At 39.1% G+C, this 20,367-nt stretch overlaps 1 protein-coding gene across 3 annotated transcripts in view; it reads right to left on the reverse strand.

Moving 5' to 3' along the window:
- Positions 1–1,431: 1,431 nt before the first annotated feature.
- The window catches only part of kat6b (K(lysine) acetyltransferase 6B), a 206,064-nt gene continuing 187,128 nt past the window's right edge, over positions 1,432–20,367 (reverse strand). For all 3 annotated transcript variants that reach the window (XM_072583260.1, XM_072583261.1, XM_072583259.1), the window contains exons 15-17: positions 13,596–13,859; positions 9,049–9,358; positions 1,432–5,197 (exon numbers count right to left, since the gene is read on the reverse strand). In XM_072583260.1, the coding sequence (XP_072439361.1) occupies positions 2,760–5,197; positions 9,049–9,358; positions 13,596–13,859 (3,012 nt within the window). In that variant the 3' untranslated portion in view covers positions 1,432–2,759. The remainder of the gene's footprint in view (positions 5,198–9,048; positions 9,359–13,595; positions 13,860–20,367) is intronic.

Genomic DNA, 20,367 nt, shown 5'->3' on the forward strand with positions numbered 1-20,367 from the left:
TGACCACTTTAGCATTAATGCAACATAAGGAAGAAATAAATGGCAATTTTTGTTTCATAAATAGGGTTTAAAATAACAAGACTGCCAGCTTACTGTTTGCCCATACCCCACACTACTGCTTTTTCATAGTTCTCAAGCCAGCTCTTGCCTTCTATAATACTTTTACTTTCCATAATTACCGGTCATTCAGAATTCTTCAGTCCACATCTTTCCTGGGTTTCCAGCACTTTGCCAATTTAAATTAAAAGTATGTCCCATGTAAATCGGAGAAAATATTGGTTTGCAATGGAAAAGGGTATATTCTACATCATGAGCTACCAGGAAAAAGGCAACTTTCTGCTGTTTTAATATGCCAAAGAATTGATTTCAAGATTCTTGATTTTGCTTTATAATCCCCTCATCTGATCTCAGCTCCTCCATTTAGATATTGCCACTCACATTCTTCCCTGCTGACACACAATTTTACTCCACACTCACCACTCCAATTTCAATATCATCAGTTATTGCTCTCAGAATTTTGCCCACTTTTCCCCTTGAACATTTTCCAAAAATCTTGAAACCTATTCAGACATTTCCCTGCTTTTAATACCTCATGAAAGATCTTTATTTGATTATTCTGCGAGCTATTTCTCCTTTTCCTCCTTCACTCCTGCTTAATATTCACCAAGTAAAATGTTTTCAGATGTCCTCCATGAGGTGCATTTTCCCTTTTATTCTGTTAAGTGATGCATGTCTGTCAAAGCCAGCATTCAACGGCTTATGCCCGAAACGTCGATTCTCCTTCTCCTTGGATGCTGCCTGACCTGCTGCGCTTTTCCAGCAACACATTTTTAAGCCCATCTCCAAGTAGTGGCTTGCAAGGACATTTCAGAGGGTATTTAAGTCACATGTAGGCCAGACTGGATAGGGACTTTCTTCCCTAAAGGATACTAAAGAACCAGATGGGTTTTTAATGACAATAATAACAGCTGTCACAATCATTGTTACTGAGACTAGCTTTATATTCCAACTTTTAGTAATTGAAGTAAACATGAATCTGCAAAGAATGGAGGGATGCGAACCAAGGGTGGGCAGAAGAGATTAGTTTAATTTGACGTCATGTTTATAACAACATTGTGGGCCGAAGGGCCCATTCCTATGTTGTACTGTTCTGTGTTCTGATGCTGTGGTGGGATTTGAAGCCAGAACAGTTGCCTGGATCACTAGTCCAGTGATAGCTCTACTACGTCAATGTCTTCACCCAATGAGGTGTCTTCCATGAAGTGAAATTCTGATTGACAGGGAGTTCATAAACAAGCAACATGATTGAACTTACACTAATCATTTTAGGCACTTGAGTACTAGTTCCTCAACTAATAATACCAATCAATAAGAATTAAAACATGAAGTTAACAGAAGCTCTCTGAAATATAAAAGCACACAAAATCTGGAAATGGCTCAACATAATTTATTCCATGTTAAAATGTACAGCGTCCTTTGAAGTGACTGGCCAGAAGGATAACTGATAAATACAAGTGTTTCTCTCACTTGTCTGTGTCCTATTTTATACATGTATCCAGCTTTTTCCTCTCAGTCCTTACAGTCACCATGTACAAGTACAAAGGCTACAAAAAGTAAGCAATATAAACAGACACAAATACTTTTTACATGCGTTTTTAAGCTTATGTTGGTCTATTCACACACTACAGTTCTAATTTTTTTTAAAATATAACTTCAATATTCTCTAAAGATAGAAAAATCTACTGATGGAATGCCAATGAGTAGTTAAAGGTGTTATCATTGGGCCAACAGAACTGAACAGTTACTCGTAGACAGCATTTTTGTGGCTGACTGATATATTCAGGAAAAAAAAGCTACGCTTTATATGAAACCCACAGGTACAAATATTCAGATACGCTGTTAACAGAATGTGTCTTCATTTGTCCAACAGAGTACTTTGCATTTATAAAACAGAAAGCTGCCTCACCAAAGGAAAGAAATTAGTTACAAAAAGAAACATTTCAATTATACACTAAACATTTTTGCAAGTAACCCTTTCAAAACTGCCAAATGAAATCAAGGTCTCGCTTTTACATTTTTTTTTACAGTCTCAGAATTAACAAAAATATAGTTTTCATTTTACTTTGAAGCTAGTAAAACCTAATAAAGGCAAAACATAACAAATGGTTTGCTGTTAAACACAACACATATTTGTTTTACTAAAGGGCACACTGTCACAAACAAATTCTCCAATGATGTTCTGCTGCATGCTGAATTAGGCATCAGCTTCACAAAATCAAATATACATGTATTGTATAACAACAGAAGTCCAAGGAATAAAAGAATCCCCAGCTCCAGCCCCCGGTGTGATTTAGCTGTCTGCCATTTGGACTTTTATCTTCACTATTTTCTAACTTGCAAAATCCTTTCCAAGGGCAAATAGGCACATATAAAGTTTCTATTGCATGGCTGTACTACCTCAGTTTCCATACTTCTTTCGAAGATGTGCTCTCTCCAAGCCAAACTCAGAAAGGAAAAATACGAATGTACAAAGATGAAAACAATCCTTACCCAACTCGACTTAAAACAAAATAAATAAGGCTTCCTTCTGTCAACAGATTGAATGCAAAGTGCCACTTTTCTTCAGTATTATTTTATCATGACAGCTCAGCCAAATAGCCAGTCTTCAAAGTAGATAACCCTACAACCTATTCTTTATAAGTTGGATTTGATTCTAGGTATGCAGGTTTTCTTTTAGTACCTTAGATACTTGGCAAAATCTACCTCCTCATATAGGAGCCATTCAAAGGCTGTTTGGACATGCCAGTATTCATGTGACTGTAGTGGGCTGGTGGCGTGTACATCATATTACCATGTGGACTACTTTGCATTGGTTGCTGGGTATATGGCTGACTTCCCATCATGCTCATTTGCATTTGCATGGGGTACTGGGCAGTTTGATTCATGTAAGCAGGATTTCCATGGTAACCACTGTTCATCATGGACTGAGTCATCCTGTACCCATTCATAGCATTCAACGTATTCATATTCATGTTCATAGAGTTGACATTATAAGTTGGTGCTGGCATTAGGCCCATGTTCATGCCTCGTTGCATGGTCAGAGGTCGAGGTGTGGGCTGCATGGCCACAGATGGTGAGGCACGGCTATAGATTTGTTGCTGGTGTGCAGCAACAGGTGGTATGGACACAGACTTGGAACGTATGGCAACGTGGCCTTTGGCTGCCATTTGCGTTGGTAATCTTTGGGTATGAGGGATTCCAATATTTGGGGCTGCCATATTGTGCTGTAGAAGTGGTGAAGCCAGATTCATTGGTGGAGGGGTAAGATTAGGTGGGGGAGTCATTGTAGGTTGTGCTTGCACTCCCCCAGATATGGAATGAGGCGACTGTGGAAGTTGTACAAGGCCCGTATGTGGGGTGGTCAGGGAGACACTAGTTGCATAGGAAGTAACAGCAGCAGAATGGTTATAAGGCAATGGATGATCCATGATTGTGTTAGTTAGCTGTTGTAATTTGGCCAGGCTGAAATTGGCAGATGGCTGTGGATAACCCCCAGTTCCAAAATCACCCTGGCCCATCCTTTCGTAGATGCTGATGGTTGAGTTTCCAGTTTCTGGAATGTCTGTCATTTGTATTGCTGGTGTGAAACTGGTGGTCATGCTGCACTGTGACAGTTGTTGTTGATTGTTGCTAGGAGTTCTTTCAATTATACAATTCTGGGGAGATTTAACACTGCAGTTTGGTGGAGAGTTGATACTATTTTGCTGCATCATACTACAACTACCATTAATGTTAGTCATCTGCTGAGTCATTGCACAACTACTCTGAGTAAGGCTACTGGAAGAGATGTTATTGTAAGAGCAACTATTCTGTGTTGAGTTGTTGCCACAAATGCTGTTTCCCATAGTTGAATCATAGCTGCTTGGGTTCTCATAGTTTTCAGTTGTACTCTCAATGCTGCCTAGGTCACTGAAGCCACTGTCCACAACCTGTTGTGAATGGTCAGAAACTGAAGGAACATCCATCATTGGACTGGTCTCCACATTCTGTAACGATGGAGCAGAAATACCACTCTGATCGGGGCTGATCTGAGTATAATTGTTCTCAATGGGAGGTACACTGGGGCTGTTTACCGATCGAACTGATTGGCTAGGATGAGAGTGAACAGATGAAAGGGGACTGCTATGATCTGACTGATGGCAGTCATTCATTTGTGGGCTCTGTTCTGTATGAGCATAACTTTGCAGATTCCTACAGGCCTCCATAGTTTCTGCACAGTCTTGGTATGTACTCACTTGCTCACTATTTTCTTGATCACCATTTTCTTGTGTTAGTGACTGAACAGCTTGCACGGTTTCAGTGTCAGGTTCTACAGTTAAATTTTCCTCTCTAAATTCTGGGCTCTGCTTGCCATTGTCTGTATGATCTTGGTTATTGGTGCGATCATCATCTGAATCTGGCATATGATCTGAATTCCTTTCATTATCATTGTTCTGATCTTCATCAGAGTCAGGCACAGGGTCATCAATGTGATCCATCTCATCTTTTTGCTCAGTGTTATTGCTTGGAACATTTAACTCTAAGAATGGCTCTTGGCTTAGGGATTCTTCCTTAAATATTTCCTCTGGAGTTTCTTTTTGTACTTCAATACACTCCATGTGACTGTCATCTTCATCATCTGCATCATGATCCTCATTTTGATTCACTTCCTCTTCATCCTCTTCTTCCTCATGTTCATGATTACCAGTTTCATCCCCAGGGACATCACTGACATGATCATGCTCCTTCTCAGATGCCTCCTCCACAGATTCTTTCTCCTCTTTAGATATAGAGAGAGATTTACCTGTGGATTCCGGCTTTTCCTCATTTTCAACTTCATCCTCCTCTGTTATTGCAGGAGCTACATCATTGTGCTTTTCAATTACAACTTGCTGATCAGTTGCAACTCGCGGATCAGTCACAACTTGCCTCTCCTCTGTTATGACTGGCTGGTCAGGCTCCAGGGGAGTCTCTGGTGGCGTGTACAAGTTGAGTTTAAAACCAGTTTTATTTTCGGCTTTGCGTCTCCATTTAGCTGGACCACGCTTCACTCCTTTAGGCCAACCTTTTTTGCGTTTCACAACTCTTGCTATAGGCTCACAATCAACAGAGTTTTCCTCAGTGTTCTCTTTTGAAGAAGTATCAGTATTTGCTTTATCTGGGCAAGAAAAAAAGAAACTTGCTTTAAGTGTTTACTGCTACCCACTTGAACAACATTGGAGCTTAAAATATCTACAGTTCATTCTAAAGTTATAAGTTAAAATAAATAACTATTTGTAGAAATATCAAAGACATGCTCAGATAAAAGTAAACCATAACTCTGAGGTTTTATGATTCAGTTAGGAATAAACCTTTATATGCAATTTACATAAAATTGGACAGATGATTTAATTTAATAGAATAAACATTTAACAAACATCACAATGAATTCATGATGCTTCTCCTGTAGTTAAATGTTGCATTAATTAAAGGTGGAGTGAAATAATTAAAGCAATCTCCCATTTAATCCTCTTGAAATCTGTACATTTTAGTTATTAATTATGTTTTATGGACACACCATGGTAAAACAAATGCTCTGCTCAGCATCCCCGACTCAGTAAAGGGAAAAAAAAACTGTTCTTGTCACTAATTACTGCTGCTACACGTGACTGGATGTGGGTTAAGACAAACTATGGTTTGTTGTGATTCCCTCCATAATGGGTAGTTAGTCCGTTGACAGGTATTTGAGTGAGGTATGAGAAACCTCACCAACAGATTAAAATCTTCATGATAAATGGTGGGAGGGGAAAAGAAAACAGAAAAAATATTTTTACTCATTTGCATTAAATTATTCTGCCTGAGCTTCTGAAGGTCTTATTTTGCTGAGGTGAATACTTACATATAATTAACAGCACTGTACAAAATAATGTAGCTGCAAATTAGTATATTTTGTTAAATAGGACAAGATAAAAATAATTCAACACCAATTAGCAGTTGTTTGATTTGTTATGTGTAAGATAATGATTCTCTTTTAAGATGTACAAGTAGCCAATTATGCAAACTCTAATGTACAATATAAAATCATCCAAAAATATCATCCAACAGGAGTTGACATTGTACAAATTTCTTTATGTAAAGAATGTACAAAATCATGTGCTCAATTACAATTATTTTGTTTTCTCTGACTAAATAACACCCATGAGTTTATTTTTGATACATTTTGATTGCATGTCTTGTGAGTGGTTCAATCATTCTATATTCCTTGTTGAATTTAAGCTATCAAAAAAAATCTTTTGGCAAAGGTATGCATTCTTCTACTCTCTTTCCAGTCCTCAAGACTCCAGGGATCCATGCAGCTGGTGTGTCTGAGGATAGGGCCCAGATAATGTCATAAAACAAGATATTTCAAACAGTATATATTTGGATCTGGACTGGCATTGAAACTTTCTTTCACATTATACCATTGCTGTTTGAAACAGAACGTTTCTAATGCCTCTAAACTGGCCTGAAATTTGTAATAAATGTGGCTCACAAAAATTTACCCTCAATGTTTCCTTTTCCACTGGGAAGTGCTTTTCCTCTACTTCGCATCTTCCCACAGTGGCAAAACTAAGATTTAAAATTCAGATTGTGAGGAGACCATATATTTTTAAAAAAACTATCAGTGGATGCACTTTGTTCAGTTCCATCATGCACTAAAAATGCCAACATCAAACTGCTAGAGGTATATAAAAGGGAAAAATCAATGCTAGAAAGGAATGTTTTGAGGATATTTTTAAACAATGTATGTGGCTGCATTTCTTGCAGTTAACACTGCTCTCCAGATCATCATTTTAGCCATTACAAATGCCATAAATTTGTCAAATTGTAACCATTCTCAGTTACAATTCAGTCATACATGCATTTATACATTGTTAGCACAGTACAAACTTCCATACATATCTACATTGTAATCAGTATACATTATCATACATTTACATATGTTAGTACAATGCACATGGTCATACATTCAAACTATTAGCAGTGTGCACTGTCATACATTTATACATTATGAGTACAGTGTATACTGCATTTTTGCTTATACATTGTTAGTACAGTATTCACTCGGCATGTCAAGATGCACAGAAGCCTTACATAGTGGTTTATAGAAGACCAGGGGAAGTTTTGTTGAATGTGTTACTTTGGGGCACATTGCTCTGGCAGATAAGATAGTGAGCAGTGGACCATCTGCCTGAATCACTTTGGTTTATTAATTTCCATGAGTTGGTGGATTGGTGCATTTTCCTAATGGATTTTGCCTGGGCACATCAAATTCAATTTTGTGGGGACATTTACCCTTATTCAGTTCCAAGCAGACCACTTTGGCACAGCATAAGTGTTTTTGAAATAAAACAGAAAATGTTGGAAAAATTCAACAGGTCTGGCAGCATATGTGGAGAGAGAAACAGAGTTGAGAAAGAGTTAATATTTTGAATCCAATATGACTTGAGTCTGATATAATAAATGGGTCTTGAAGAAGTCATTTGACTTGAAAGATTAATTCTATTTCTGTATCCACAGATGCTGCCAGACCTGTTGAGTTTCTCCAGCATTTTATGCTTTTATTTCAGATTATCAGCATCTGCAATATTTTGCTTTTATCCGGTGCATACGTATTCCTCCAAATTATTGTTTGATGGATCTTTAGATTTCAAAAGGACTCGACGTACGTATACAGAGGAACCTCGATTGTCCGAACTAGATGGGTGGGCACTATTTCGTTCGGATAACTGATTATTTGGTTAATCAATTCAATGCCTTTCCTCTGGGGCTTGGGAGTTTTCTATTGAGTCTGCTTTGTTTTCAGGAGACGAGACAGCAGCATGTGAACCCCAACCCCGTCTGCCCCCACCCACTCTCCCAACCCTGCCCCCTGCTCCCCCCCCCCGATCTGAACCCATCCGCTCCCCCGCCCCGTCATAACCCCTCCGCCCCCCCTGCCGGCAGCTGGAGTGGACACCAACAGTAAGACTGCTGCTGCCTTTGTGAGGTAAGTCTCCAACTGAACGAACAAACGAACACACACACACACACTTACTGCGACTTTTTGACAAGTTTCATGTATGCCCCGTACAGGACAATGTTAGAGATAATATCTGAGGATGTGGATGGGTGGGGGGGGGTTTGGATTCACCCCTATGTTGAACTCCAGGGAGAAAGTGTGGGGAGAGAGAGAGAGGGCGGGAGGTCAGTCATTTGGAGACGGTGCCTGAAATGTCCAGGACCGTTCTCGGCAGTATTTCAGTGAGCCAAGATTGTTTTTAATCATTGTAAACAAAAGACGCGATCACGGTTGAAACAGCTCTTTGATGTAATATTTCTATCGAGACCTCGAGATCTCCTTCGGATAATGCAATATTCAGATAATTGATATTTGGATAGTCGAGGTTCCTCTGCAATCAGAAAATGTGAAAAAGAAATACATGCATTATCTGCAGAGGGTTCATAGTAATATTTGACTGATATTTGTTGTCCAGATGTGGATGGAAATAGCAATGGATTATTAACAGTAAAGGATAGCATAGCGTGTATATTTCAGTTAGTATAAAGGGTGTTTTTGATTATATCAAATTTAACCCAGGTATTGTCTCTGCATTCAGCTGGTATCGATTTTGACTGGATTATTTCCTAATTTTCCAGGACGAGATTGGATGCTGATGATATGTAGAATTCTACAGAGAGCTGCTTGCTGACATTGGCTAAACAATGAGACTCAAAATAATAGGTTTCTATACAGTTCAAAAACATAATTGAAAGTTAGAATGTTTTGCGAAGGTTTGCTTTAAACAATGTATTAATAATGGACATCTCTTCTTTCACCTTCCTCCTCATTTAAGTCCCAGACGTCAGACATTATCTGACCTTCCCAGCCCTGTCCTACAATGCCACAAGCTCCTGCAAAGCTTTCAAATTTTTTGATTAATCTAAAGTCTTTATTAATATTCCAATCATGGAGAATTATGTTAATATTTAGTCATGATAGTTTTGTACCTGTATGTTGTTCTTTCTCACGAGTTTCATCTGCACTTTTGCAGAGTTCGTCTCTCTCATCTGATTGATCCTTCTTTTTTAAGTCTAAGGTAGCACAGCGATGCCTGAAATAATTCTTTACTTCTTCATCATTTTCGTCATTCTCCTCCTCTTCACAAGTAGGTTCCAAACAAGGCATTTGACTCTCATTGTCAGAGTTCTCAAAGGCTTCATGCAGTACCTCAGTTGTTTCAGAAATAGTCTCAGTGGTAACACTGCTGTTATGCCTCCGACGTTTGCGGCCCCTCTTCTTTCTGTGCATGAGTGGCCTCTGAAAAAGTAAAATTAAATATCAAAATAATTTAATTTGTAGCATTTTCATATAGAAAACATGGTAAGCAAACACAGAAAACCTTAATGGCTGGGAATTTAACCTAGACAGATTTTGCATCGCTCAGTAATGTTTAAAAGAGTTTAAAATGTACTTGTTCCTGCTGACAGCAAGCCTGGAGCTATTTTAGCTCCTATCCATCATTATAACATGATATGTGTATTCCTGACTAAATTGGTCGGCAAAGACAAATTAAGTGAGTGGGAAAAGCTGTGAAAAATGGAGTTTCAAGTGGAAAAGTGCAATGTCATCTCCTTTGGATCTAAGACAGATGGAATGTAGTATTTTGTAAACAATGGAGGAATATGGGAATTAGTTGGCCATACAGATACATCTGTAAAAGTTAGCTAAATTAGGGGTGGGGGGTTATAAAACAATCGCAGAATCACAGCATTATTACAGCGCAGGAGGTGATTCTGTCCATTGTGCCCGCATCAGGTGTCTAAGCATTTTGACTTAGTGTCAATCCCTTGGCTTTTTGCCATAACCCTGCATATTATTTAAATAAAAATAATGATCTAATGACTTTTTGTATGTCTTGAATAACCCTGCCTCCACTGCATTTCCAGTGAGTGTATTCGAGATCCTAACTACTTGCTGTGTGAAAATGTGTTTTCTCACCTCTCATTTGTTCCTTTGCAAAAACACTTTAAACAACACCCTTTTGTTCTTGATTTTCTTATGAGCAGGAACTGTTTTTCCCTTATCTATTCCATCCAGACCCCTCACAATTTTGAATACTTCTATTAGGCTTCCCCTTTCCAAAGAAACCAAACCCAATTTATTCAGTTTAATATTATAGCTTAAGTTTCTCATCCATGGAACAATTCTCACTGTTTTGCCTTTTGTACTCTCTCCAATCCATTCGCTTCTTTCCTAAAGTATGGCGCCCAAAAGCCGAGATTTAACTTGTGCTTTATAAAGGTTCAACATAACCTCCCTCTACTTGAACTCTATGTCTCTATTTGTGAAGCCAAGAATACTGACTGCTTTCTTAATTGGTTTCTCTACATGCCCTGCCACTTACAATGACATATACTCGAGTATACCTAATCTGCTCCCCTTCAAGCATTGTGCCCTTTCTTTGTTACACACTGCCCTTGCTATTTGTACCATAAGATTTTATGATAAAGGAGCAGAAGCAGACCATTCAGTCCATGAAGTCTGCTCTGCCGGTCAATGAGATCATGGCTGATCTGATTATCCTCATCTCCACTTTCCTGCCTTTTCCTATAACTCTTACTTCCCTTTCTGATTAAACATCAGTATATCTTAGCCCTGAATATACTTAACCACCCAGTTTGACAACCCTCTGCAGTAAGGAATTTCATAGATTCACTACCCTCTCTGAGAAAAAAATCCTCCTCGGCTCTGTTTTAAAGGTATGACCCCTTCCTCTGAGTTTATGCCTTCTGGCCCTTTCTGCATCCAACCCATCAAATCCCCTAAGAATCCAAGGCCACCTCTCATTCTTCTAAATTCCAGTGAGTACGGGCCCAATCTACTCAATCTCTTCTCAAAAAGACATTCTCTCCATATGTGGTATCAGCCTAGTGAACCTTCTCTTTACCAAAATGTATATCTTCACTTCTTTGCACTGAGCTTCATCTGCCTCCTATTTGCCCACTCTGTGAACATCCTTTTGAAGCTCTTCGTCGTCCTTCTCATTGTTTATAATGGCCCCAGATTTTGTATTGTCCACAAACTTTGAAGCCCTTTGTATTTCAAGATCCAGATCATTTAAAAATGATAAAAAATAAAGACCCCAGATCTGTTCTTGAGCAACTCTGTTAAAAATCTTCCATCAGCCTGAAAAATACCCGTTATTCATTAGTCTTTGTTTCCTATCCCTCAGCCAATTTTGTAGCCACATTGCTGCAGTTCTTTTATTCCACGAACTATGATTTTTATCTCGAGGCTATTGTGAGACACTGCATTCAATGCCTTTTGGAAATTCATGCACACCACATCAATATTCCTGGTATATAAAGAGGAATAAGTTGTGCTTTAAGACCTTGGTAAGACTTCTTCCATTCTAATTTAAGATTCTAATTTAAGATTTAGCAAGGGCAGTGTGTAACAAAGAAAGGGCACAATGCTTGAAGGGTAGCAGACTGGGTATACTCGAGTATACGTCATTGTAAGTGGCAGGGCATGTAGAGAAACCAATTTAAGATTTTGGCATTACACTTCAAAAAATAATATATATACACAGTGCAGATTTATCACAGTGGTACAAGGGATTAGAGGGTTAAATTGCAAATACTACTTGTATGAACTCAGATTGTATTTTCTTGAGTGTGATTGAGAAATGACTTAATCAAAGTGTTAAGACAATTATCTCCAAAGATCCTTATCATTATCCCTAAAAATCCTTATCATTATCACCAAAGATCCTTAGGCAGCACCTTCGAAGCCCATGACCATTTCCATCCAGAAGAACAAGAGCAGCAGATACACTGAAACGACACCACCCGCAAATTTCCCTCCAAGACATTTGGAAATATATTGCCATCCCTTCATTATTGCTGGGTCAAAATCCTGGAATTTCCTCCCCATGCACAATGTGGGTACACTAACAGCACACAGACTGCATCAGGTCAAGGTGGCAGCTCACCAACAACTTCTCAAGGGCAACTAGGAATGGGCAATAAATACTGGCCCAGACAGTTACGCCCACATCCCACAAATGAATGAAGAAAAATTAAAGCATTTGATTGTATAGGTCAACATAAATGATTTCCACTAGACTAGGAATTTAGAATGGGAAAGCGTAAATCTTAAAATTAAGGTTACGTGATTTAGAATACATTCAGTCAGTCAAACATTTTTTCACATAAAAAAATCTTGAACTCCCTCAAATGCTTGTGGATTATTGGATCAGCATTCATGAGGTATGGATTTTTTTTCTTGAAAATAATTTTGTGCCCACCTGCTAATCACAAGAATTCCATGTTTTCTGAAATTAAAATCCATACACCAATTTTTAGAAAGGTGAGTTTCTGAAGTGCAACTTCTGAGATTTTGTTAACAAAAATTACCTTCCTTAACAAAAAAAGTGCAATGCCCAGGTCCTAATTGTTGTAAACTATACTCAGATTAACAGGAGTAAAATACACCAGAGGGCAGTATTGTATTGCTTCTGGAATTCTTGAAGTCAATGTGCCAATTCTTTTGATGGACAAAATTCAAAGAAAATTTCATTTAAATAGTGAAACGCGTAAAAAAACATTCAAACAAAGAATGGAGAAAAGTTATATTTTGTAGTTTCTTGTGACTATGCAAAGCATTGTGTGCATGGGTGTCTAGATTTATTTGAACCAAATTTTCTTTCAAACTTCTGTGAAGTATGTTAAGTTAAAGGTACTATACAAGTTATTACTATAGTAACAATACAATCTGCACATTATTCAGTCAACATTAGCACAGTACTGTCAATTCCTGAGTTTTTTCTTTATATTTTCACCATGTGATAAACTGCTCCATTAATATTACTCAATACTTGAGAGAGTTAATAAAAATTATATTTTCTGGAAGAAGAGTAAATGTCTTTCAATTCTAAACAAACATGCCTGAGTAAGACATATTAAAATTAACTTCTGAAAGCAGGACGGAGTCCATGTGAATCCAAGGTGTTTCAATATAGCTAGAAATAACATTCCAATCTTTTGAAACCTGAATGTGACTCCCAAAATATCTCCAAGTGTTTCACATATAAATAATTACTTCGAAGTGCAGTGATTTTGTTTTAATCAGTGAATACAGCTGCTTTTTGGCAGCCAGTAAGTTTCCATAGACAACAGAAAGATAAGCTTTCAATTAATACATTTTTGGCACTACTAGCGAAGTGAAGAATATTGCTCTGAGATTAGTGTTGTGCAATTTATGATGTGTAGCTGAATAGGTTTTAGTTTAACCTCTCACCTAAAAGAATGACACCTCTGATGCAACCACTGGAATATCTGCCAATCTATATGTTCAAATACACAAGCTTCCGACTCATGGCATAAAAATCCCAAAAGATCCATGTGTTTTTTTTTGGATTGAGACTCCTAAAACAATATTTGACACCATTTTGCTTGATCAGCTTTCAATCTTAAAATCAACATTTAGGCAAGTGCAACAACATCCATCAAATTTAGATTAATGGAAAATTAACTTCGCCATTTTAACTTACCTTCCTCTTAGACCCTCTTAACAGTGACTTTGCCGTGCCTGGAGATAAGGTTGGCTGTGTATCGTCATTCTCCTCTTCATTCTCTTCTTCACTCATTTCATATGCATTTTCCACTGTTGATTCGCTATTGGCAGGTAGACATTCAGATTGCATTAATCTATTTTTACATGCTGGACTAGCAACTGAATGCTTATTGGCCTGCATTTCAGCATACTGCTCTTGCTCTTTTTCCCAACAGCTAGCTTGCTCCATTAATTGCTCAGCCTAAAATTTTAAGCAGATAAACACAACATAAATTCAACAATTGTGAAACTAGACCTTTTACAAATTAATAGTTTAGTCAAATACAATTATCAACCATCTAATGAAATTGCTCCAAATGAATCATGTAGTAAGTAATTTATTCATAATAGTATGTAACCGAATAACTTTTTGAGAACTAACGATTATAAAGTGGACTTTTAATTGTTTTGCACGGTAGTACATGGTTCATTAACACGGACTAATATAGTATATTTCCTTAGAAGCATTCATTTAAAATTAGTCATTTTGCTTTTCATGGGTCACGTAAATATAGAAACATTACTGAAGCAGAATGTTATAGGTTCAAATTGCATGCCAAAGATGTGCAAAGAGAAGCCAGGGGATGCAAAAGAAATGGAGAAAAAGATATGAAATAGGAGTATACATAGACCATTCAGCCTTTTAAGCCTGTGCCACCATTCAATAAGATCATTGCTAAAATGTCTGTGTTTCAATTTCATATTCCTGTCTATCCCAACAACCACTGATTCCGAGGCTGGGCCTCACTGTCAGAGATGCCATCTCTGAAGTGAGATGTTGAACGGGCTCACATGCTTCTCCGGTAAATAGAAGATATCCCTGGCAGTAATCAGCATTGCCCGTGTCCTGACTAACATATATCGATCAACCAACTTATTAAAACAGATGATCTAATTGTTTATCTCACCACTGCTTGTGGCAGCTTGCTGCTTTGAAACTAACTGCTTTATTTTTCAATGTAGGAGCAAATTACTGAAGATGCTGGAATTTGAACTGAAAACAAAAATCCTGGAGATCACAGCGGGTCAGGCAGCATCGATGGAGAGAAGGCAAGCTAACATTTCCAGTCTAGATGACTCTTTATCAGCTCTGATGATTCGAAATGTTAGTTTATTTTATTTTCAGGGATGCTGCCTGGTCCACTGTGATTGCCAGCATTTTTTGTTTTCAGCTTTGCTATATTTTTCAACGTGATTTAAAAATGACTTGGAAAATACATCATTTGCTTTAACACACTTTGCAATGTTACTGAGCTTTAAATTGACCAAATGGCAAATTGGTTGGTGAGTGAGATAGAACTTTAATATCATATTCCAAGGAATATGTTGTGAGCTTATTATTAGCCTGATACTAATTTAAAAGGAACATTTCTGCCTTGATTTCTGGACAGCTGAAATTGATATAATTTTAAACGGAATTTCATTAAGTATAAAATGACACATCCAACTACATGAACAACGTTGTTGTCCAAAGGTTAACTGATAATCAAGTCTAGTTCAGTTTCTGGCTAACAGCAAACTCCAGGACGTTGATGGTGGGGAATTCAGTAATGGTTATTGCCTCACTGTCAAGAGGCAAAGTTTAGATTCATTCTTGTTGGAGATGCTTATTGCCTGGTACTTTGTGATTCAAATATTGTTTGCCACTTGTCAGCCCAGAGCTGATTATCATCCACATCTTGCTACATTTGGACATGGATTGCTTCAGTGCCCGAGTCATCACGAATTATGTTGAACATTGAGCAATCAGGCAGCATGCCCACTTCTGAGCTTTTGATAATAACAAAAATTACTGATGAAGCAGTTGAAAATACTTGGTCATTTGGTACTCCTGCACCGAAGTCCTGGAGCTAATGTGACAGACTATCAACAATCACGATCACCTTCCTTCGTGCTAAGTATGACTCCAACCAGCAGAGAGATTCCCCCTTGAATCCCACTGACTCTAGCTTTGTTGGAGCTTCTTGATGCCACACTCAGTCAAATGCTGCATTGATGTCAAGGTCAGTCACTCTCACCTCCTCTCAGGAGTTCAGCTCTTTTGTTCATGTTTGAATCAAACACAAACGAGTGATGGATAGACTCGGAGATTCCACATCAATGGATCAAATCCACACTCTGTAGTCATGCCACATCCAAGTTGGAATACTGCGACCACTAAAACAACTCATCTGAGGAGGAGCTCCATCCTCCATAATGGGGAAGCCAACACTTCAATGCAACAGGCTGAAACATTTGCAATAATCTTCAGCTGGCAGTGCTGATTATTGCTCAGCAGTTTTGCTTCATAGGACTGTTAAAGACCCCTTCAGAACTATACTGAAGGGGCTGTAATTAGCTTGGATTAAGTTTGTCCTGCTTTTTGTTTATTGGGTGCACTTGGGCAGTTTTCCACATTATCCAGTAAATGTGAAGGTGTACTAGAACAGTTTGACAAGCTGCACAGCAAGTTCCAGAACCCAAACCTTCAGTATGATTGCTGAAATGGTGTAAAGGACCATGGCACTAGGTACTGAAAAGGCCTTCAGCCATTTCTTGATATGACAGTGATAAAATTAAGGAGGAATTAGACAGATTTTTACTTGGTAATGGGTTGAAGGGATATGGAGAGAAGACAGGAAAATGGGGCTGAGGAGCATATCAGCCATGATTGAATGGCAGAGCAGACTCAGTGGGCTGAATGGTCTAATTCTGCTCCTATATCTTATGAACTTGATATCACAAGGCTGAAGGCTGGCATCTGTGATGGAATCCTTTGGAGGATGCAGAGGGAGATCACTCGCTCAGCACTGCTGGCTGAAGATTAGTGCAAATGTTTCAGCCTTTTCTCTTGCACTGAAATATTGGCTTCCTCATTATGGAGGATGGAGCTCCTCCTCCAAAAGAGTTGTTTAATTAGTTGCAGTATTAATGATTGGATGTGGCATGACTGCACAGTGTGGATTTGATCCACTGATGTGGAATCTCCTAGCCTGTCCATCGCTTGTTGCTGTTTGGCATGTAAGTCGTCCTATATTGTGGCTTCACTAAGTTGACACCTTATGTTTAAAGAAACGAGGTAAAAACAATGACTGCAGATGCTGGAAATCAGATTCTGGATTAGTGGTGCTGGAAGAGCACAGCAGTTCAGGCAGCATCCAAGTAGCTTCGAAATCAACGTTTCGGGCAAAAGCCCTTCATTCTTCCTGATGAAGGGCTTTTGCCCGAAACGTTGATTTCGAAGCTACTTGGATGCTGCCTGAACTGCTGTGCTCTTCCAGCACCACTAATCCAGAACCTTATATTTAACCTCCTGGTGTAGTGCCTGGCATGCCCTCCTGCACTCTTCATTGAGCCAGAGCTGACTTGATGGTAATGATAAAGTGAGGGATATGCCAGGCAATGAGATCGCAGAACAAGTACAATTCGTCTGCTGTTGATGGCCTTCAGTGTCTCAAAAGGTGCACAGTCTTGAACAGTTAGATCTATTCAAAAGCTACTCCATTTAGCATGGTGCTAGTATCATAGAACACAATGCAGGTATTCTTCATGTTTTTGTGTGGTTGTCATTCTTATCAATACCATGGAGACATGCTTATAATTATGCAGATTGGTGAGGAAGAAGTCAAGTATGTTTCTACCTCTTGTTGGTTACTTAACCTCATATTGCAGAGCTATGTCTGTTAGGACTTGACCAGCTTGGTCAGTATTGGCGCTATGATAGACATTAAAGTCCCTCACCCACAGTACATTCCTCATCCTTCTACCCTCAGTGTTTCCTTCAAGTCAGGTACCAAGTGGAGGAACATAGTGTAAGATGGCAGTGGAGTACCGGGGCTGTGTGCAGGCTCATACCAGGAACCCATCTCCTTTCCTTCTTTGTTTTACTTCTGCTTCTGCTCTTTCCTTTTGCTTTATTTTCAATTATTTTTGTTTTCTCTGGCAGGTTGGTCAGTAGCACCAGCCTGGCAGGAAAGTGGGCTACATGCATAATGGCGGACAAGACTTCTCACCAGCAATAGGAATAGCAGCAGGGAGGACGTTCTCTGGCAAAAATCCTGGTGTTTGGGGTCTGTGGCTGCAGCAGCAAGGTCATTCGCCAGCATTTGGGGTCAGTGTCTGCTGCAATGAGGTCATTCTCATGGCGTTCGAGGACGGTGGCAGCAAAACTCCTCCAGCGATCGGGGACAATGGCAGCGGAATCTTCAAATGGTGAATGAAGCCAGCAAGGAGCCATCTGCAGCCAACGCTGGAATGGTGGCCCAGCAGAGCCTGACCTGGCAGCAGGGTCAGAGATTCTTGGTTGCAGGCGAGTGTGGGCTCAGCTGCATCAGCAAAATGGGGCCAGCAGTGAAGAGATGGCGCCTAAAGTAGAATGACTCCAGGTTAGTGGTCTGGCGCCGGCGGTAAGGTGGTAGAGGTCTCCCTGTGGCTCGATGCTGGCATGGATGGGGTCAGAAAGACTGATAATCTGAATGTTTTACTTGTTTATTTTTCTAGCTGATTCCTATGACCAATAATGAGGGACTATTTATTCCTTCATTTTTCAATTATATTTGTTTTCTAACAACTTGATTTGCATTTGTATCTGTACCCAGGTACCTTTGAACCTAAGATGTCGCTGTAAGTGGCAACTGTAAATTTTTCATGGTACTCATAAGAGTATGTGACAAAAAAACAAATTCATTCATGGCCTGAAAGGTGGTGGTGCGGGTATGTGGTAACCAGCAAGTTTCCTTGTCCATTTTTGACCAGATACCATGAAACATGGGGTTAAGTGTCAATGTTGAAGATGCTCAGGACAAATCCTTCCAGACGAGAGACCACTGTGCTGCCACCTCTGCTGGATCTGTCCTTCTGTGGGACAGGATGGTAATTGAGTTGCCTGAGACACTATGTGTAAGATATGATTCCTTGAGTATTACGCTGTTGCCTGACTAGTCCCTGAGACAGCTCTTCTAATTATGGCACCAGCCCTCAGGTGTTTTAAAGGTGAATTTTACAGGGTCAACAGGACTTAATGTGTCATTCCTGGTGTCTCAGTCCATGCTAGTTGATCTGTCTGGTTTCATTCCTTTTTGGTAACTCTTTGTTGTTTGATACAGTTCAGTGGTTTACTAGGCCATTTCAGAGGATGGTTGAAAATCAACCATAATGTTATGGTTCTAGAGTCACATATGTGCCAGACCAAATGTAATCCTTCCCTAAAGGACATTGCTGAATGAGACAGGTTTTTATGCCAAACTATACAGTCACTAACTTTTTAAGTTAAGTTCAATATTTTGCCATCTACCATACCACTGCTTCTCCCTAGTAATACTTTTGAAATTAAATATGTGATGATTTACATGCTGCTTAAGGGTTAGCCTAGTTAAAGTTGACAATCTTAAATGGTTATACTGTTCACTGGAGATTATGAGAGATGTTAATGTTATCCTACTCCTCATGAAATGAAAAACTTGTGAAGGAGAAGACTGCTATTTACACAGGTTAAAGTCCTTGTCAGACCTATTCACAAATTATATAGGAACTCAAGAAGTTTAAATACACAACGAAATAGTCAATGCTCAAAAATACAATAAAATTAAAACCATCCAGAGGCAGTTTTTAGAACAACAAATCATGTAGAGCCAAACAGGAAACGTGGATGAAACAATCAGTTTTGTCTGTGGATAGACTTCTAAAGAAGTGTTACTTGGATGCTTAGAATTCCAATTCATCAATGGTGCTCAGATACCTTTGCCAATGTTAAAGCTTAGCAGTTGAGCCGTGATTTATACTGTGAGATTTCTTTCATGTTGTACCCATTTCTTTTCAAGTAAATAAACTGAATAATCAACAGCTTTGTCACTTTGGGAGGTGAGGTATTAATGTCTGGATATTGTCATTGCCCAAATGACATTTTGCTCCAATAATGAGTTCCTCTAATGGCTTAGTAAATCTTACAGAATAGAATAGTCTACTATATCACCATCATTCTGCATATATTAAGTATTTCAGAAAAGCAGTTCTAGCTACCAAAGCACTTTCGGCTTGATTGGTTTCTGAACAAAGAATTTACTGGTTTTCTAATGACAGTGCCTGCAGTCTTTACATTTTCAGTTTTGATCAAAGGAACCAGCTGCCATCTTAATTCCAGCTAAAAAAATTAACAAACAGAATGTTTCTGTCCTTTTCTCATAATCATAAAATCTATATTTGTTTCAGGATGCCTGACAGCTGGAATTACCATTCTGGGTGGATATAATACAACCAGGGACTGTACTAGTAAGATGCTAGTTGCTAACGCAGGTGTTACAGAAATAATCAAATTGATTGAAGTGTCTTCATATAATCTTACTTAGGCTTGACTACTTTTTAAATTTATTCACAGGATCACTTGCTAGGCCAGCATTTAGAGCTCATCATCAATTGCCTTGGAGAACATGGCGGCATTTTTATTTTAAGGGCAGCACGATAGCACAGTGGTTAGCACTGCTGCCTCACAGAGCCAGAGATCCGGGTTCAATTCCTGCCTCAGGCAACTGTCTGTGTGGAGTTTGCACATTCTCCCAGTGTCTGCGTGGGTTTCCTCCGGGTGCTCCGGTTTCCTCCCACAGTCCAAAAATGTGCAAGTTAGGTGAATTGGCTATGCTAAATTGCCCGTAGTGTTCGGTGAAGGGGTAAATGTAAGGGAATGGGTCTGGGTGAGTTGCTCTTTGGAGGGTTGGTGTGGACTTGTTGGGCCGAAG

This window comes from Chiloscyllium punctatum, chromosome 13, assembly GCF_047496795.1.
Source record: "Chiloscyllium punctatum isolate Juve2018m chromosome 13, sChiPun1.3, whole genome shotgun sequence".
In the NCBI taxonomy this organism is placed as follows: Eukaryota; Metazoa; Chordata; class Chondrichthyes; order Orectolobiformes; family Hemiscylliidae; genus Chiloscyllium; species Chiloscyllium punctatum.